General features: G+C 60.3%; 1 protein-coding gene across 5 annotated transcripts; it reads right to left on the reverse strand.

Annotated features, from left to right (window-relative positions):
- Nucleotides 1-459: 459 nt before the first annotated feature.
- LOC118726601 (signal transducer and activator of transcription 5A) lies at nt 460-20,062 on the reverse strand. Of its 5 annotated transcripts, none has more exons than XM_036451558.2 (19): nt 19,914-20,061; nt 18,898-19,035; nt 18,373-18,529; nt 17,163-17,252; nt 14,477-14,651; nt 10,224-10,354; nt 9,862-10,013; nt 9,247-9,402; nt 8,740-8,919; nt 7,205-7,292; nt 6,988-7,110; nt 6,536-6,628; nt 5,941-6,147; nt 5,331-5,425; nt 5,109-5,239; nt 4,058-4,213; nt 3,179-3,230; nt 2,859-2,963; nt 1,461-1,745 (listed from the first exon to the last, which is right to left on the reverse strand). In XM_036451558.2, exons 2-19 carry the CDS (start codon nt 19,023-19,025, stop codon nt 1,583-1,585), a joined length of 2,382 nt encoding a protein of 793 aa, XP_036307451.1. In that variant the 5' UTR covers nt 19,026-19,035; nt 19,914-20,061; the 3' UTR covers nt 1,461-1,582. The 5 variants fall into 5 exon arrangements, with proteins under 5 accessions (XP_045442208.1, XP_045442209.1, XP_036307451.1 ...); XM_036451557.2 differs by having other exon boundaries at nt 3,179-3,245; XM_045586254.1 differs by lacking the exon at nt 17,163-17,252.
- Nucleotides 20,063-20,554: the final 492 nt, after the last annotated feature.

The following is a 20,554-nucleotide window of genomic DNA, read 5'->3' on the forward strand; positions in this document are numbered from 1 at the left end:
AGGCCTTTGCTCCCTCCTTCCCCCAGAGGCCCCAGCGACAGCCCCTGGACCTCGGAGACTCCCCTTCTGCTCTGACCAGCCTCCTCCTGGTCTCAGGCCGACCATTGGAGACATGGGGGCAGCGGGATGGTGCCATCTGCTGGTGTCTGGGAAGAGGGACGGTTGGGAGGCTGCCCTGTGACCCTGGCCCCAGAAGGGCTGAGAGTCACCGTGGCCCTGGCCCTCAGCTGCCAGCTTCAGGATTGCTCTCAGCAGCAGCCACACGTCTTCCTGCTCCTCGCGTCCCTCCCCCCAGTAATTCCTGCCCCATCCTTTCCCAAGGCCTCATGGCCTAGCTCTTTAGTCTGGTGAGAAGCACCGATAGTGTTGGGGGGGGGGGGGCGGCACCCTAAAAACACAAGCTAAGGAGCGAAACACCACCAGCTCCCAGGGCTCCTCAGTCAGGAGCCACACCAGCCGTTTTATGGAAAAAAAAAATACTTTATTTCAAAACACTTCACAAGTGTGTGGCCTATGTACAAGGTACAAAAGACTCCCTCTTCTCACCCCCCCCCTGTGCCTTCAGAGAGATTCCAACCCGGGGCTCCCGCGATCCCACTGTCAGCTGCCCTTGGCTGCAGGCCAGACAGCCTCGGAGGGCAGAGCCAGCGAGGCTGCGAGCCAGGCCTTCTCCCACCACAGCGGGTTATGCAACTGTGGGGAGGCCTCTGCCAGGCCCCGCCTCCCAGCAGCTTGCAAGCAGGGATCGGCTTTCACCCCTCACTTCAGATCCCAGCTGATTTGCTGCTGTCTCTCCATGCAGGTTATTTCCAGGATCAGAAGGGATCAGCCCTGCAACACCAGGTCCTACACCTGTCTTCCTCCCCTACCTCTCCTGTAAGCCACAGAGGCAAGGACAGGAGGCGGGGCCAGATGGGGGGGAGGGGGTGCTGGGTGAGAAGGAGCGGGAGCCTTGGCCGGGGCACCATGCTCTGGATGAGGGAGGCCAAGAAATGACACACTCAGAGCAGCTTTGGTGGGCCTGACTCAAATGACCCATTTCTGCTGCTGGGGACTTGGCCACGACCTACATAACAAGCTCTTGGCTCACAGAACGTCTGGAGTCCATGTACATCCGATAAAGTAGAAAACACTGAGCCCAACCTCCCAAGGGAAGAAGCGACAGACCCACACGGGTGCGTGAGAGCAGATGCACAGATACGCGCGCGCGCACGGGCGTGCGTGCGCGCGCAAACACATTTGGGAGGCAAAGCTTCTAAGTCGGGAGTAAAGTTTAGAGATGCTGCCCGTCTCTAGTCCCCTCCGTACACAGTTTCATACAAACAGCTGCTGAGCGGACAAGCCCCGGCGGAGGCTTCCTGTGCGACGGGAACGGCTCCGCCTCTCCCACCGCAGAGACGGGCCCGGGACTCCTGGGATACCTAGGACTGCGAAGGCGAGGTGGGCGCAGATATACACACACGTATGCACGCGTACACGTGCTGCCTGCAAGGGCACCAATATGCACAGCAACACGAAAATCACAGACGGACAGGAACCCTTCGCGTGGGCATTGTTTCCGAGAAGTGTGGGATTCACACGCTCAGGACAGCGAGCCCCGGGCAGAGCTGAAGAGCCCGGCCGGAGGGGACAGGCGGGGGTCCAGGCTCTCCATCGGCCGGCGTAGGAGCTCCTCCACATGCCGGGCCACGTCCATGGTCTCGTCCAGGTCAAAGTCTCCGTCCTGGTCAAGGACGGGGTCAGGACTGGCGGAGAGGAGGGGGGGGTGTGTGTCAGAGGGAGCTGGCTGGTCTCCCCGCCTCAAACTCTCGGGGGCAGTCCCCAGCCTGCTCCCCCACTCAGACCAGCTCTGGCTAGACCCCTGCACCCCAAGAGGTAGTCACTGGCTCTTTGGGTGGCAGCCCAGTCTCATCTCGCACTGCCTCCCTGAGGGAGAGCAGAGGATTCCTTTTCCTCGCCCCATCCTCAGCGGTCAAGGGAGGCGGTTGACGGACGCAGTGAACTCTGTCCAGCTGCGCTGCGATCCCGTTAAATCCCAGGACCATCCCCTGAGCACCGACGAGCACCTGGGCCCTGTAACCACGTTACTCCAGTCCTCCCAGCCACCTGTACGCGTTTACTCAGCTGTGCCGAGGAGGAAGGGAGGCTTGACCATGTCCAGGACCTTGCTCAGGGCCACCTGGTTGGCATCCCCCAGCCCCCCCCCCCAAGCCTGTGGGGGTCCCACTACAGCTTGAGCCTCCCAGGCAACCAGACATCCAGCCCAGACCAACCACCACTCAGAAGAGAATTAATTCCCTCCCGTGGGAACCCCAGAGAGCAGCAATGATGCCCTGCTCCCACCTGCTTCTTAGGACCGACCACCTCACTCATAGCTTGGGAGGCAATCGATAGGAGAGAGACTCCTGTGTGAGGTCTCACCTGTGCTAAATGCTTTACCCTCTCTCTCTCTCTCTCTCTCTCTCTCTCTCTCTCTCTCGTTATTCCCGACCCCAACCCCCCAAGGCACCAAGGCAGGTATTCTCGCTTCCATTTTACAGAGGAGAAAACGGAGCGTCAGAGAGGCTCAGCCATTTCCCCAAGGTCCCACCGCTAGCCAGCACCAGAGCAAGGACCCTGCTGTGCGTAGTCCCAAAACGCACTGTGCTTTTCACTGGCCGAGCTCACCGTCCCGCACCTGGCACATGCCAGAGCTTGGCCTGGGCTGGGTGGTCTCGGCCCCAGAGGAGCTCTGGATTCCTTGGCGCACAGCCCTCCAGCGCTCCAGTCCAAGGCCAAGTGCCCAGTCCCTGACCCCCTCCCTTGCCCTCCGTCCCCCCCTCCCCCCCGCCATGAAGCCCTGTGAGAACACAACCTACTTCTGTGGGTACATGTTATAAGGAGCCTGGGGACCCACAGCCGGGGAGGGGGCCTGTTCCATGTAGATGGCACTGCCCCCGGCAGAGTCCGCAGATGTCACAAACCTGGAGGAGGAAGCAGAGCAGAGCCTCTGAGGCCGCTGGCATGGGGAGGGGGGTGCCCTGGGCACTGGCCCATGGCGAGACCAAGGCCAGTTCCCTCCCCAGGACTGAGCCCTTGGACGGGAGGGGTGGCGGTGAGGGGTGAGGACAGCGGGGAGGGGGTGGCGGGGGAGGGAACAGAGGCAGCGGGAGACCAGAGCTGGGCCCCGGGCACTTACTCAGGGACCACTTGCTTGATCTGTGGCTTCACGTACCCGTCCACCGCTTTAGCTGCCGAGGGGGGAACTGTGATGAGAACCAAAGTTTCCGGGAGCTTGCCGGAGGGCGGAAGCCCCACCGCTCACCCTTGGAGTCCGCCTCTGATCCCGGTTGCTGGGGGCCTCAGCCAGGATGAGATGGCCCACGGACCCCGAATGGACACCGGCTGGCGGGCCAGCCAGAGGGCTACCCAGAGTCGGGCTTCAGTCTCATCCCTGCTCGGGCCTCCTTTGCTGGCCCTTTGCTTTCTCTCTCCCACCCCTGCCCCTGCCAAGGACACAGAGCCAACACCAAGGAGCACAGGCAGCCAATGGGCTGGGGACAAGCTGAAGAGGAAAAACCTGTCCCCTGCGCTCCTGCCCTGAAGCCCAGGAGCAGCACGGAGGGCGGGGCGCAGGGCCGGCAGGGGGAGAGGTGCCTTCTCTGCGGGTTTGACTCATCCTGGCTCCTCCCCAGCACTGCAGCCTTCTCTCCCAAGGGCAGAAGGGAGAGTCTACCGGCTTCTCCCTTCGCAGAGAAGAGAGTCCACTTCGTGGTTTCGCCTCCCTTGCAAGCCCTGACATCCCCTGCACATCATGCTCTGCACCATCCCGGGACCAGAGCCCACGGGGCTGTGCTGGGGGAGCCCCCGCCGCCCCGCCGGAGGTGTGCCCGCGGGCCGCGGGGGGCGGGGAGGGCCGCGGGGGCGGGGAGGGCCGCGGGGGGCGGGGAGGGCCGCGGGGGGCGGGGAGGGCCGCGGGGGGCGGGGAGGGCCGCGGGGGCGGGGAGGGCCGCGGGGGGCGGGGAGGGCCGCGGGGGGCGGGGAGGGCCGCGGGGGGCGGGGAGGGCCGCGGACGCACCGAGCACGGGCGTGTAGTACTTGGAGAAGACCTCGTCCTTGGGCCGGTCGGGGAACACGTAGATGAGATAGTTCAGGTCGCCCAGCCGGTCGGCCAGGGACCGGATGGAGAAGTCCCGCGTGGTGAACGGCTTCAGGTTCCACAGGTTGCGGTCGGCTGTGAAAGGGTCGAGCTCGTTCCCACAACCCGCAACCCACCGCTGCCAGGAGGCGGCCTGGGGCTGTGGGGTTCAGGGCGGGCTGGTGGGGACACCTGGTCTCTCTCTCTTTTTTAACATATTTTATTGAATTTTTACAGAGAGGAAGGGAGAGGGATAGAGAATCAGAAACATCAATGAGAGCTGACACAGGTTTGGCTCAGTGGATAGAGCGTCAGCCTTCAGACTGAAGGGTCCCAGGTTCGATTCCAGTCAAGGGCATGTACCTTGGTTGCAGGCACATCCCCAGTAGGGGATGTGCAAGAGGCAGCTGGTCGATGATTCTCTTTCATCAATGTTTCTAACTCTCTATCCCTCTCTCTTCCTCTCTGTAAGAAATCAATAAAATATATTTTAAAAAAGAAAGAAACATCGATGAGAGAGAAACATCGATCAGCTGCCTCCTGCATAACCTCCCCTGGGGAGGTGCTGCATCCAAGGTACATCCCTTGACCGGAATCGAACCAGAGACCCTTCAGTCTGCAGACCAACGCTCTATCCACTGAGCCAAACCAGCAGGGCAACACCCGGTCTCTTACTAGTCCCCCCTGCAGCCCCATCCCTGAGCTCCCTGGCCCAGGGCGAGGAAACGGCCGGGGGAACATCTACCCAGCAAACCGGGCGGGTAGATACCGCCAAGGCTGGGGCAGGGCAGGGAAGGGAGAGCATGCCTCTGCTGACGGCCTCAGCCGGCGACCCCGGCGCCGCAGGGGGCCCGGGTTTGAGGCTCTCCGAAACGGGAAACAATGGAAAGGGAATGTGTTTCCTCCCGGACTCTGAGCCCCGTTCCCCTCTTTCCCACCAGGTGCCGTCTGAGGACGTGGGGCTGGCGTGTGGACAGAAGAGGGCACTCACGCGAGTCAAACTTCCAGGCGATGGTGATGCCCCCGATCTCCGAGTCGCTGAAGCGCAGCAGGAAGGTCCCGTCGGGCTTGTTGATGAGCAGGTCGTGGGCCTGCTGCTTGTTCACAAAACCTAGGATGGCCCTGGGCGCACGGAGCATACGGTGTCACCGCTGGGCCTGCGGCCGCCGTCCCGCGCCAGCGCCCTGCCGGCCCCCTGCCCGCCATTCCTCACCCGTCGTTCCAGTGGGGCTTGTGATGCTTCTTCAGCACCTCCATGACCCCGTCAAACCACTGCCAGAAGGTGTAGTTCCAGCCCGGCAGGTTCTCCTGCGAACCCCCGACACCCCATGTCAGCGCTTGTCCTCATCCGCACCCTCTCCCACTTCCCCGCCCTACTGTCCCACTCCCCGGCCGTCCATCAACGGACACGCTCCCAGCCCCTCTGCCAGGGAACTGGAGTCAACGCACCTCTGGTCTGAGACCCAGAGGCCCAGACAACCCCATGGGGAGGGGGATGGACGTACAACAGCCGTTCCTGCCCAGCCCCCTCATTCACAGAGGGGGAAACCGAGGCCCAGAGCAGGGGAGGGGCCTGGCCAAACAGTTGACAAGGCGGGTCCAGAGCCCAGGGTTCCTGGCTCTCAGTTCCGGGCTCCTTTCTGTGGTCCTGCCTGGCTGTCACAGTGGACTGCATTCCCTTGGGGTACCAGCCCCCTCCCTCTCTCCTGCTTGGGACAGAGGGTGGGGCACTGACCTCGGCCAGGACCCTGTCCCTGAGGGGGGGGGGGCGTGGCGAGGCCCAGGGGGCCCAGGCCGGCGGCCGGCGGGCGGCGGGCCCTCACCCTGTTGAACTGGGACCAGGACACGGACATGCTGTTGTAGTCCTCCAGGTGGCTGCTGCTGCCGTTGAACAGCTTCTGCGCCAGGAACACGAGGTTCTCCTTGGTCAGGCCCCGGTTGCTCTGCACCTCGGCCTTGAACTTCATGTTGAGCGCCTCGCACAGCTGCGGCCACAGCACTTTGTCGGGCACGGCGAAGGGCACCCTGCCCTGAGGGGACGAGGAGAAGGGGAGGGTGCGATTGAGGGAGCAGGACATATTCTCACGCTAACACAGACACACAGACACAGAGACAGACACACAGATACCGAGGGACAGAGGGGACTGAGGACAGAGATCAGGGACCCAAACCCCAAGCCTAAGGAAGATCTGGGGCCAGATCCCCAAGGCCACGCTCATGGACCTGGGTGACCCTAATCCTAAGCTGGGAGCCAGGACACAGCCGAGGGCAGGGCTCTCCCACCAGCTGCCCCTCTCCGCTCTCCTCGCTCAGGCTGGGCCAGGGCTGGGGGAGGACCGACGCTCGGCAGGGCCCGGAGGGGTTGGGAGTGACCCCGGGAGGTCCCAGGCTCCGGAGACGGGGCCCCGTGGGACTCACCGGCTCGGCGAAGGCGTTGTCCCACAGCACGGTGGCCGTGGCATTGTGGTCCTGGCTGCCGTGAACAATGACAACCACGGGGAGGGACAGGGTCTAGGGGAGTCCAAAGAATGGGAGTTGAGGGCACAGGACCACCCTCTTGCCCTCGGCTTTGGGCCAGACTCCCCACCCTCACTGCTTCCCCACAGGCCCCTCCCGTCAAAACCAAAGCAAAACACACACACACAAAGCACGTCGTCTTTCCTCTCGGCCCGCCGCCCAAGTTCTGTGGGCTGGTGCCCGGCCAGCACACAGCCCGGCACACGGGCACCAGCAGAGAGGACGCAGGCTTTCCGAGGGCATCACAGGGCATCGGAGTCGGAGCTCTCTGTCTTTCCCAAACCAGCCGGGCGGCCCGGGCAGACCCCTTCGCTTTCCGGGGTGGCCCGCGGGCGAGGGGGCGCGTGCCTCACCTTCACCTGGAACACGAGCTCGTTGCTGCCCACGCTGAACTGGGACTCGAACAGGACCGTGAACTTCTCCTCCGTCACCGACTCCGCGCCCCGCCGGTCCGCACGCTTGATCCTCTTCAGTGACTGCATTGGGGCCGGGGCGGGGCGGGGGACAGGCGCTGGTTACGGGGACCGAGCTCCGGGCAGACCTCCCCTCCCAGGGCCGGGCCATCCTCACCATGTTCCTGAAGTGGGCGCTGAGGGTGCCGGTGGCCTGGTGGTACTCCATGACGCAGCAGTTGTTCAGGATGTCGCCGCTGCTCTCGCTGTGGGAGAGAGGGGCGCCCCGTGTCCACACCGGCCCCGGCCAGGAGCACGGCCCTGGTGGGTCTCGGCATTACTTCCTCATCAGCCTGACTGTGCCCAACGGCCTTCAAGGGTGGGGTCCGGGTCTCTCTCATGAGGTTCAATGACCTTGGGCATCAAGACTGACGTGAGGCCCGTCCGCTTCTAGTGCGCTTAAGATCGTGACCACAGCCTGCAAGTATCCCCATGACCACCCCTGCCCCCTCCCGGGCCTCACTGGGGTCCTCTTCCCGTATCCAGAATAAGCCGGCCCTGCTGCCTCGTCAGGGTGCTGAACAGGCAAGCTGGGCCACTCTCCGGCTCCTGCACTCACTCTTCCTGTTGCCCCAGACATTCCTTTTTAAAATATTACATATAGTATCTATATCTCCCTTCCCCCCCCCCCCCCATTGACCTTCCCCCAGCCTCCCTTACCCCTTGTTGCATGCCCTCACCCCCATTCCCCCGCCCCCAGTGTTTTGTGCCCATGGGTGTGCTTACAGGCATGCATACTAGTCTTTTGGTCGATCTGTTTCCCTCCCTCCCCAACACTCCCCGCTGTAATCTGACAGTCTGTTCGGTGCTTTACTGCCTCTGTAGGCTTGACCTCCTCCTTCAGGTCTCCGTTCACATATCCTCTCAGAAAGGCCTTCCTCGCCCACCCGCGTGGTGTGGATACGTCCGTCCGGACGCCGGGACGGACCCTGTCTTAATCTCCTTTCTGTGGCGTGTCGCTTTCTGACACCGCCTGCTTTCAAACGCCCAGGACCGCCTCCCTCCCCAGCCAGAACGTGAGGCTAAGAAAGTGAGACCCCCTTGGCCTCCTTCCCCACCCGACGCCCAGACCACAGGGCGGGCCCTCCGTCCACACAGCCGTCTCCCACGTCCCACATCCGCTCCTCATCCTCTCAGGCTCCGCACCCTGTGAGCGGCCAGCCCTGGGCGCCCTGCCGCACACACACCTTCCGGACAAGATCCTCTGCCCGCCCCGGGCTCCCGCACTAGCTGCCTCCCCTTCACCCTGCGGCCTGAGACCGAGTATCACGGCTCCGCCTCCATCACGACCCACTCCCACACGCCTCCCCCATCGCTCCCCGGCCGTCCATCATGCCTGCTGCCTGCTCTTCTAGCCAAGCACAACCACGTTCTGTCTGGATTATACCATGTCCCGGTGCTTAGCACAGGTTCTGGGACACCCCCGCAGGGCATCCTGGTTGACCTACTGGGTGCTGAGCACAGTAAGGACGGGGGAAGGCCTCTGTTCAGGAGGAGCAGAGTGAACACCCGGACAGACAGAATGAGCAGGAGAGACACCGGACAGTGTTTGGCCGAATGCCGTCCCGTCACCAGGCCTCCCTCCACGTGCAGGGCTGAGGCGGCCCCCGACGGAGCCCCGAGTCAGGCCCCGGAGAGGAGGGGCGCACGTACTTGCGGGTGTTCTCGTTCTTGAGCAGCGACTTGGCCTGCTGCTCGCTGATGATGGTGGCCTTCACCTGGGGCGGGTTCATGTGCACGTTCAGCTTCCCCCCCACCAGCAGGCGCACGGTGGCTGCGAACTTGGTCTGGGTCTTCAGCACCTGCGGGGGCTGCTTCTCGATGATGAACGTGCTGCGGGACCCAAGGGCGAGACGCTGCCTCAGGGGCCGGGCCTCCCGCAGGGCTCGGCAGGCAGAGGGAGGGCACGGGGCCTGGGAGACCCTGCGAGGGGATGGCGGGAGGGGAGGCCGGGAAAGGGACTGGGCAGCGGGCACGGGTGCAGGAAGCAAGGGCAGCCCGGGGAGCGCTCACAGGGACAATGGGGACAGAAGGAAAAGGGTGTGAGCAGACAGACGAGGATTCCAGTGAGAGCCCTCCTGCCCCCCATCTGCAAAGCACCCACTGCTTCCCCCAGCCAACTCCATGCGGGGCTGGGCGGGGCCGAGAGGCTGCAGTCACCTGGTCACCAGGGCTGAGATGATGTCTGTGATGGTGGCATTGACCTCCGCCAGCATCTCCTCCACGGGGCCGGGGATGGGCAGCTGCTGGCACAGGTGCTCCGCTCTGCGGATCTGCTGCCGGTTCTGCCAGATGATCTCGGCCAACTTCTCACACCTGCACGCCCGCCGCGGGGCCAGAGGAGAGGACAAGGCCTTCACCCCTCCCCCAGGCCACAGGGGAGAGGCGCCCGGCTGGGGGGAGCCCCCCAGGACCCAGCCCCACCTCCCCCAGGAAGGCTTGGCACCTCAGCGCCCACTCCTGTCCACTGGGCAGAGCAGGACAGGGGCTGCCCTGACTTCCAGAAACACAGACGCCCAGGAGGCGGGACCCTGATGTGTACCCAACCAGCCCGAGCACCTGGCCCTGCCCACCCCCAGCACAGTGACCCCCGCCCAGGGAGGGCATGACTGCGGCTCCCAGGTCTGTGTCGGGAGCCAGACCACGGGTGAAGCAAGACCTGCCACGGGACAGAGCGAGCGGCTGCACATGGAAACACGGAGCAGAATGAGCAGCTGGTAGACCACCCCGAGCCCCTGCCCCCCTCCCTGCCGGCCCGGCCCCCACCCCCATTACCAGGACTGCAGCACGTCCAGGCTGCCCTCAGGGGGGCCCCCATTCCCGGCCAGCTGCTGCCGCCGCTTCCACTGGATCAGCTCGTCGTCCAGGATGATGGTCTGCTGCTTCCGCAGCAGCTGCAGGGTCCGCTGGTGCTTCTCGGCCAGCTCCTGAGGGGGGGGCAGGCTCGCTCAGGAGGCCGGTCCCCCCAACCCCCGCCTGCTCTGCCTCACGGGCCCCACAGGCCCCCTGCCGCCCACCCGGGGTCCTGGCCCCCCACCCGGGGTCCTGGCCGCCCACCCGGGGTCCTGGCCGGCTCCTCTCTCGGTCCCGGCAGCTCAGGACGCGGCCCCCACGCCCGGAGGACGGCCGCCACTCACCACGCGGTACTGCTGCAGCGTCTGCGCCTCGCGCTGCAGCCAGGCCTCCAGGGACGCCTGCTTCTGCTGCAGGGCCGTCTCCCGGCTCAGGCGCTCCTGCGGGGTCAGCTGGGCCAGCTGGGCGAACTGGGCTGCGGGGGGACAGCACACCCGTGGCCACGGTGCCCGGCTCCCAGCAGGAAACCCAGAGAAGCCACGCTCCCTCGCTCCGCAGACAAGACCCTCCGGGGGACGTTTCTGACGACGGCAAGTCAGGGGTCTGGCAGCCCAGGGCCCCAGAGGAGCCGGCGTCACTGCCTGGCCCCCAACGCTGAGCTCCCCTCCAGAGACCGGGAGGCAGAAGCTGTGGGTGCAGCTGAGGAGGGTGCTCCCGCCCTCGCCCGCACAGCCGGGCCCAGCCCTCCTCAGCCACCTCGGGGTCCAGCCTGGAGCCACGCTGCCTCGTCTGCCTCGGCCTGGCCACTGGCTAGCTGGGTGGACTCGGGGAACCCCTTCTCTCTCCTGTGCCTCAGTCTCCCCGGGTGCACACGGGGAAGCCCGCTCCCTGCCTCAGCGGGCTGCGTGGGGACAGAAGGCTGACATGGAGAACGCTCAGGAAGCCGCTGGCACGGGGAAGCTCCTGGTGAGACTGGTCCTTGCTGCTCCATGGGCTGCAGGACAGGCCTGAGGGGAGGGACCCGCAGCTCCCAGCCCCCCCTCACCCGCAGGCCTGGCCTCCTGGGGAGGCTCTGCTCCCGGCCTGGCCGCCTCCAGGCACAGCTCCTCTCCTCGGGGGGAGGAGTGTCTCTGCCCAGGAAGGCGCCCAGCACGTGTGTCCAGGTTGGGGCACGGTGAGCTCAGCCGGCCAACAGGACGAGGAGAGAGAGAAGATGGAGAAGAAAGAAGAGGGGGGGAGCGGCCTACACAACAGCAGCGAGACTGGCGCCTCCTGCAGTGGCTCAGCTGCCTGAGCATCCTCTGGTGCCCCCAACAGCCAGGGCACCCACAGAGGGCAAACGCTCAATGTTTTCCCTCTCTGTCCTCAGGTGGGGATTTAAAATTAACTAAATAAGTTAAGAAGAAAAAAAAAGTAGGAATATTCTCTGAGGAAAAAGAGGCAGCTCGCCTCATATCAGTGTGAGGAAGCTCAGCAATGGCAGGAATGGGGAGTCAGGGAGGCACAGTTATCCTCGTAAAAACATCAGCTATGAAATACGTACGACACAGGGGAGGCAGAAAGAACCACATAGAAACACCTGTGACTTCATGACCAGCTTAAGAAATCCAGCATTTCCCAACCACAGCCACCGCCCACCCCCACAGCCTGCAACCCCATTCCCCACCCCACCCCCGCCAGGGGAGCCGCTGCCCTCCGTCTGGGGTGATCATGCGCAGCCAATGGCCATTGGGAACTCCCAGGGTCCTTCCTCGGGCTGAGTCAAGGCGAGGTGAGCATCAGCACGTCTTGGTCCAGCTCCTGGCAGGCCTCTGAGGCCCATGTCACCCTGACCGAGGCCCCGCCCCAAGGTCACTCAGGCTGGGACGGACCAGAGCAGCTCCGGACCGCCAGGAAGAGCCCGGCCGAGGAGGGAAGGCGGAGACCTGGCTCCCCTCTCCCCGCAGGGGCCCGGGCGGGAAGGGCAGCGTCCAGCGGGGAGCCAGCGGGGGCCCTGGGTGCCGCCTCGGGAGCCCCGCCTCCACAGGGCGGGGGGCGGGGGCGTCCCCAACACCTGGTCCGGCCTCCCTCTGGGAGCGACCCGGTTAGTCTCTCCTGTTGACGGGCAGGCGTTTCTGGGAAGGACGCCAGGGGAGGTGGGGCAATTGTCTGCTCCGCTGGAGGGAACGGAGCCTTCCCTGCACAACAGATCGATAGTCTGTGTTTCTGATGGGGAACCTGGTAAGTGAGACCGAACTGACATTGCGTGAGGGGTACGAACCCAAACCAGAACCCAAACCCAAACCCACACACAGGAAACGGAGAACCAGGAACGGGATCATCGACGTGGTCACCGGTGCCCGGCCTGGGACAGAACTGATAGCGTGGCTACCCTGTTGCCCCATTTGGAAGTGGGCCTTTTCTGTGGGGCCAGTCAGGTATGGAAGCCGATGGGAAGAAGACATGCTAGAATCATCCCACCGACATCTATTCCACACCTGCTGTGACTCAGGCCATGTGCTGGCCGCAGAAAACACTGACAGGGCAGGGTTAGGAGGAAAGCTAACAAGGCAAATGAAAAGAGAATCCTACGAAAAGTTAAATAATAATAAAAGGAAAAAATAGAGAAATGAAAACCGGATAAGAACGAAACTGAAAATAAGTACTGAAATACAGACCTCAATACCACTGTATTAAATGTTACATTAAATATCATTGGACTAAACACCTTGACTAAAAGCAGTGGTTGTCAGATATGCTGTCTACGTTTAAAAATTTTTTAAAGCATGGAAAAGATATGCTGTGCCAATAGAGAACTGGAAGGCTTGAGAAGTTATGTTAATTTCTGATAAAGTAGACTTCAAGACAAAGAGCATTACCAGAGACCGAGAAAGATCTTTCATAATTATTAAAGTGTCAATCAATAGACAATTGTCATAAATGTATGTGCATCTATTAACAAAGCTTCAAAAATACATGAAGGAAATATTTACAGGAATAATTGGAGAAGTACACAATTCCACAATATAACAGGAGATTTTGATACCTCTCTTCCAGCATCTAATAGAACTTTTAGGCAAAAAATAAATAACGACATAGATCCATGGTTCTCTAAGAGGACCACGGATGCCTGGAGGGTTCCCAAGACCCTTATAGGAGTTCCACAAAGCCAAAACTGTTTTCAAAAATCACAAGACTTTGCCTTTTTCTTTTTTAGTCTCATAATTATACAGTGGCATTTTCAAGAGGCTGCAAGATATATGATATTACAACAGATTGAAAGCAAGATCCAGCCATCTCCCTAGCACTGAAGAGATGTGTAAAAATGTATAGCAATGCCCCTCTACTTACTATACTTTGTTCTGGAAAATATAGATTTATTTTACTTTACTTTTTTATACAATTTTATTATGTTAACATGATAAACATATGTACTGAATATATTTTAAATATTTATAGTGTTTATATATGTTACACAAATATAGCTATATTATATACAATGTGCAAAATATATATTATATAAATATTTATAACATACATTTAAGTATTTTTTATAATAAGAATGGTTATATTTGTTAACATTATGGAATTTATTATTTGCTGCTTTTTAATGAAACACAGCAGAAAATACATTCTTTTCAAGTCCACCAGATACACTCACCAAGACTGAACATATGCTGGGCCATAAAACAAGTCTCAATAAATTTAAAAGAATGGAGATCATACAGAGTACGTTCTCTGACAACGATGAAATTCAATAATGAAATGGAAAATGAAATCAATAATGGTATGACATCTAGAAAAAATATCTGGATATTAAACAATACCCTTCCAAACGCATGTGCAAAAGAATAAGAAGAGAAATTAGAAAATACTCCAGACAGAATGATAATGAATAGACAGCATATTCAAAATCAGGAGAGGCAGCTAAAACACTGCTAAGAGGGAAGTTTATGGCCCTGAGTCCATGTTCTAGGAAAGAAGAAAGGTCTAAAATCAATTACCTGAAGAAGCCAGAAAAAGAAGAGCAAAGGAAAAGATAGCCTGACACCTCCTGTTCTCACTAGGATGGGGTGGGACAGCCCTGGGAGACAGGAGAGTTGTCCACTGTCCCCTCCTCCTTCCAGCCCCAGCTCCTGTAAGGAGGACTAAAGAAGGGGCGTGCCTGGAGTCCCACCTCTCTCAGCCTGGGCCAGTCTGGGAACTCTCAACCCAGATGCTCCCTCTGACTGGGGAACACTCTGCCCATATTCATTTCTTCATTGAGATAGTCACTGACTACCTACAATTAGGGAGACAATACTGGTTAATAAAGTACAGTGATTTATAAGCAACTCAGGCCACGTAACTTGCTCTCTTTGAACCTCAGTTTTACCATCTGCAAAAGAGAGATAATGCAACTCCCTACATCCTACAACTGCTTGTTGTGAAGGCTGAATGGAGTCATGCATGCAAAAGGCTTAGCCCGGAGCCTGGCCTGCAGCGAGGGCTCCGTCCCCCAGGCTCTGGGAAGGTTCCAGGACACAGACACGACCTCATCCCACCCCTGCAGGAGCTCACAAAGTGGTCCTCGCTCCCATCCTCACGATGCACACCACCCCCGCTGCTGCAGCCTCACCTTGGATCCGCAGGCTCTCCTGGTACTGGATGATGAAGTACTCCTGCGTCTGCTGCAGCTTCTTCAGTTCGTTCTCCGTGTCCTGCGTGACCAGCCGCAGCTCCTCGAAGGTCTGGTTGATCTGAAGGTGCTTCTGGGACATGGCGTCCACCAGCATCCCAACGGGAGAGGCGCCCTGGGGACATATCAGACACGCAGGCCGCAGTGAGCTGGGCAGGGAGGATGTAAGGAAACCTCGGGCTTGGGGGAATGCCAATACTATACAGACCCCAAACTCTGACTCTAGGGTCAAAAGGAAGGGCGAGTTGAGCCAGAAGGATCGTCATTGGTCAGAACGAGGGTGGAGGGGACCAAGCAGGAGGAGAGACATGTGAGCCGGCAGACTGTGGAATCTACCTACGGAATCTTCGCAGCAGAAGCTTCGATTGCCGTTCTGGCCTCCACCGGAGTATCCCAAACACGCTCTCTTCTAAATTCTCTTCGAAGAGACTAGAACCCAACACCTCCCAAGAGTTAACTGGGTTTTCCTACTAATGATGAGGCCCCCTCCTTCCACACTCTTTCACTGACCCGATGCCATGGGCTGTGCTAGGTGCTGGGGACAGCGTGGGGAACAGGCTAGGTCGGTCGGTAAACCGAGGCTTGCAAGCTGTGGTTTGCTGCTCTGTTGACTAATGAGTTTGCCGACCACTAGGAGATGATGGGCTTAATCACCAGGAACAGCAACAGCCTGCAATTACTGGAATCGAGAGTCTAGGTCAGTGGTCGGCAAACTCATTAGTCAACAGAGCGGCAAAGCCAGCCTCTGCTCCCACAACAGCTACTTTCTGTCCCTTAAACACACAGCACGTCGCTGCCTCGGGGCCTTTGCACTTCTTGTTCCATCACTCTGGAACATTCTGGCACCAGATCTTCCCAAGGCTGGCGCTTCAACTGGTACCTTTTCAGAGTGACCTTCTCTGAAGGGCCAATTCCAAACAGCACCACCCTTATCTGAGAGTGGCTAGCTCTTGGGTTTACTTCTTCCTTTTCTTTTTAAATATTTTCATTGATTTCAGAGAGGAAAGGAGAGAGAGACATGAAAACATCAACAATGAGAGAGAATCGTTGATGGGCTGCCTCCTGCACATCCCTCCTGGGGATCAAGCCCACAACCCTGGGCGTGTGCTCTGACTGGGAATTGAACTGTGACCTCCTGGTACATAGGTTGATGCTCAGCCATCTTTCTTGTCTGCCTCCTTGCCCTAGGATGTGAGCCTTCTAAGTGCCAAGACATCGTCTGTCTTGTGCATCACCAAATCATCAAAGGTGTCCAAGAACAGCCTCATGGGCTAGGAGAAAGAATGATCCCATCCCCTGAACTCCCCTCCCCCAACCATGTCAACACCTGCTCATGGACACGTAGTTCCTAACTGGCGCCTAACTCATTTGTATGTTTACAGCCAAGGGACTCCAGGGCTGTCCTGGAAGACCCTCTGGCTTCTGCTTCCTCTCTGGCTTTCCCCATCAGGACTCCCCACTGGGCTCCCCTCTCCCCAGGTGCACTGACTATTTGCAAGTCTTCAAATATGATAAGATGGCTCTTGCCTTCCTGCCCTCACAAATACTGTTGTAATTTTCACTATAATCTCTTCCCACCTCCTCCCTCCTGCTTTCTCCACTGTAGTTCAGACCTCTCCTTCCTCAGGACACGCCCGCTGCCGCCTGCCCCAATTTGAGCTGGGTGCTTTTCCCCACATATGCCTCCTTAGCCCTCCATTCACCGCTAGACAGTCAGTCAGCACCCAGACTCCCCGGGGACAGGTCTTTATCTGTCAGGCCTAGCCCAGGGCCAGACGCACCGCGGACCTCAGTACAGGTTTACGGAATGAACTGCCCAATTCCCGAGATCAGTGTTCACAACAACAAATAGATAATACATATGACCTGTGCTCCCGGCACTATTCGGCGGTCTTTCCCTGTGTGATGTCATTTTATGAAATTCATTTTGCTTTATCGCAGGTAGCATAACATTGGTACCATTGTCTGAGCAGATGTTCGACGCCTTTATGATTCCAGAACCTGGGGAATGAGTCCCTATTCTGCCTCTCTGGGCCTCACTTCTCTGAGCTTGACTGTGTTAATTTTCTGACACAGACCTTGGCTCCATTTCTCCTCACAGACCATCCCAGAGAAGATTTCTTATGTGGCCCTGACCCATTTATTGAATGACAAATCTTTTCCCTGGTGATTTGTAATGCCATTTCTGACATAGACTGAGATTCCAGCTGTGTGTGTGAGTGCGTGTGTGTGTGTGTGTGTGTGTGTGTGTGTGTGTTTGTGTGTGTGTGTTTAGGACTTCCTCTTCTGTGTCATTGGTCTGTTTGTCTGTCCCTGGCCCATATAGCATCTCATTTAATGCCACAGTAATCCTGCAAGGTAGGTACGAACACCATCCCTGCTTATAATTGAGGAAACATAGGCTCAGAGAGGTTAAGTTAACTTGTTCAAGTTACACAGCTAGAAAGTGAGGGAGCCAGGGACTGAAGCCAGGGGTCACTCCACACCTGCAAACAACACTGTTCCTCACACCTGCTCGTGTCTCTTATTTCCCTGGTGTTCTCTCATGCCCGTATGTATAAGGCGAAGTTGTGTCCGAAGAGAAAAGCCTTCCCAGCTCCTCCCCCCACACCCAGGGGGCACTCACGTTGTTGGCTTCTCGGACCAGCCTCTGCTCATTGTACAGAATGTGCCGGATGCAGCGGACCAGCTCCAGGGGGCAGCGGTCATACGTGTTCTGAAAGAATCCAAGAGCAGCTACCAGTAGCCATCCTCTGTGCCTACCATGCCTGTCACCGTGGCATGCCCACACCTTCCTCTCCTCCAGTCCTGCCTCAGCTTCTCCCCCACCACCACCCAGAAGTCTCTGGAACTGTCACCACATACCTCTGTCTCTCCTTGACTTGATTTCCCCCTCCCAGATCTCCGTTTGGTTGGCAGTGCATTAGAAACCCACTTTCAATCCATCATCCCCTGTGACTTTCCTATCAACGAAACCCTATGACATGGCAGAAATGACTGTCCCCATTTCGAAGATGAGAAGACCGATGCTTGGCGAGGTTCAGTGCTTATACAGAGTGAAGCAGATGAGTGAGCAGATGACTCAGACCTCAGAGCCCCTCATGTCGAGGTGAAGGAACTTTCCACCGTGCTCCAGCTCTGGGTTCCTATTCTGCTTCCTTCTTTGCCCCAGGTTTCTCCTGTTTCCTCCCTCTGGTGGGATGGGCTTTTTATTTCCCTGGCACCCAGCTGCTTATGTCTAAAAGTGGTTCTCTGAGAAATACGAGTGACTTCCAATAAATGCCTGACTATGATTACTACCCACACCCCTTTCCTGCTCCCACTAAAACTTCCTCTCTCCCCCCTCCTCCTCCCCCCTCCCCCCAAGGGAAGGAGAAGGTACATCTTCCATCTCAACCCTCATTCAAGGCTCTTTCAGCTGACAACTCTGCGCCTCTCCTGTCCCCCTTCCAGACCCCCCCCCCCCCGTCCCTCCACCTGAGAGGGATGTCTGGTGGCCTCACTCCCTCACTTCTAGAATCTGTCCCTCCTCCTTTCTCCTATAAAGGAATCCTGCTTGATCTGTCCAGAAGGCGGTTTCACCCATCCTCCTCCTCTTGGGGACAAGCACCCCCCCCCACACACACACTTCTCGCTTTGTAATATGCTAAAGGGACCCAACAGGTCTGGTTCAGAAAGAGGGGGTGGGGGAAATCGAAGGGCAGAAAAGTTGCCCATAAGGTCGAGGCCACACGGTGAGTCAGGGAGTGTCCAGGCCAGGAAAAACCCAGGGGCTCTGACGCTGGAACCAGAAGGCGGACACTGCCTCCCTGCCCACGACCCCTGCTCACACCCACCTGGAGCTGCTTGGCGTAGTGCCCCAGCTTGATCTTCAGCAAGAACCCGTCTTCCCCCACCTGGTGCTCCGCCTTCTTCTGCAGCTCCTGCACCAGGCCCTGCAGGAGCTGGGAGGCCTTGTCTTGGTCCTGGTGATTTTCTGGATCGATGGCATCCCTTGGGGCGGGGCAGGGTAGAGAAGAAGCCTTCTGTGGTGCAAGGAAGCCAGGCAGCCAGCGGGACTCGGAAACCCCAAGCTCCTGACTAAGAGGGCTCTGGCGCCCACAGGCCTTGTTCCTGGCAGCGCCAGGGGCATCGGAGTCCAGAAACACCCCCTCTCCCTTCCCAGGCTCCCCTTTCCCCGCCCCCCTATCCCACGACCATGGAGCCTGGCCCCTTCCTCCCAGAAAGGAGCAGACAGGACCAGATTAACACCCACCCGCACGGAGGAGGAGACCTAACGGCCCAGGGGCCTGGATGGCAGGGTCCGGGGCACCAGGAGGGAGGAAGCCAGCGGAGGGGGGGGGGTTCGAGGGGGCACCTACCAGGGCTGGCTCTCGATCCACTGGGCCAGGTAGTGGCGCACCTCGATGGGGAAGTGCTGGCCGTACAGCACCTGCATCTGGCGCAGCGCATCCCCCTGCAGCTGCTGGGCCTGGATCCAGCCCGCCATGGCCGTTCACCTGGGGGGTGGGGGGAGCGGAAGAGGGGGTCGAGCAGATGGCCGAGGAGGCGCCTTGGCCGGGCAGGAGCGAGGAGCGAGGAATGGCTGGGCCTGGCCCCGGCTCTGCCATGCCCACCCGTGCCCGGGCCGCCGGGAGGCCCCTCCCTCCCGCAGACACGCTTTCCTGTGCGGGAAGAGAGATGGTGAGGAGGGGAAGGCCGCCCTGCCCTCCAACGAGGAACCCGCGGCGGCCTGGGGAGGGCCCCCCCCCGAGAGTCAGGTGCCCTCCTCTTCCTCTCCCCTCGCCCCACCGGGGCTTCCCCGGACGGGGTGGGGTGGGGGGACAGCTAAAAACTGAAAGAGAAACTTGCCCGCCGTGGCCCTCGCTGGGACCTCTCTCTGCAAGAACCCCCCGAGGGCACTGCCGAGGACCCTGGGTACCAGTTTCTGGGGAGGAGGGGTAGCCCAGCCCAGCGCCGCGCTCCCCACGGCGCCCCCTGGACGGCGGGGTCCCCCGGGCACGTGGCCCGAGCGGCTCGGAGAGGGCTGGGGAGACAGGCGCTCCCTCCCTCCCTTCGGCGGTGGCGCCCGAGCCGCTGCGCCCCGCGATCCCGCTCCCCCGGCCCGGAGCCCGACAGCGCCCCCTGCGCCCCGAGCGCGGGGACGACGCCCCCCCAGCGGCGCCTCCCTCGGTCCGCGCCCCCCGGCGGAGCGGCGCCCCAACTCCCTCCCGGGCGCGGGGACCGGTCCCCGCTCCCCGCTCCCCCCCGGCCGGCCGTCGGGCTCGGGGCTCGGGGCTCCGGGCTCGGGGCTCCGGGCTCCGGGCGCGGGGCCAGCACGGGAGCCCGTGTCCCCTCGGCGCGCACCCCGCCCGGGACGCGCGGCGCGGCCACCCACCTGGCGGCACCGGCCGTCCGGGCGGCGGGCGGCTCTGGGCCGCGGCTCTCCTCCGGCCCGGCTCCCGGCGGCGGCGGCGGCGGCGGCTGTTACTACAGGAAGGAGCAGAGAGCAGCGATTTCCTCCTCAAAGGTCAGCTGCCTCCGATAGACCATACACAGCGCGCGAGCGCTCGCCAGCACCCCTCCCCGCGGGCTCCCTCCCGCCCCCGCCCCGCCCCGCCCCCGCCCTCGGTCCCGGCTCCCCCGCGGGCCAGTGCGCCGCGGCGGCCGCGGCCCTGGCCCCGCGCGGCCGGCTGGGCGGGGGCTGCCCCGACGGCGGGGTCCCCCGGGAGGGAGCCCCGGCCTCGGACCCCGCGGCGAGGCTGGGGCGCGGGAAAGGGGGTGTTTTGGGGCTGGGAAATCCCGGGCGCTTGGAAATCCCAAACCCACGGGCCTCAGTTTCCTCATCCGTAAGAAAGGGAGGGAGAGAGGGCTGGACCGTCTGGAGAGGCGGCATCCGTCATCGCTCGGGGTCTCCAGGTTGAAAATGGAAATGTGTGTGTGTGTGTGTGTGTGCGTGCGCGCGTGTGGGCTGGGGACGCGGCTTCGGTGTCTTCAGACGCAAAGCCCTCGGGAGGGGAAAGACTGGGGATTCCAGAG

This window comes from Pipistrellus kuhlii, unplaced genomic scaffold (assembly GCF_014108245.1).
Source record: "Pipistrellus kuhlii isolate mPipKuh1 unplaced genomic scaffold, mPipKuh1.p scaffold_m20_p_22, whole genome shotgun sequence".
NCBI lineage: Eukaryota > Metazoa > Chordata > Mammalia > Chiroptera > Vespertilionidae > Pipistrellus > Pipistrellus kuhlii.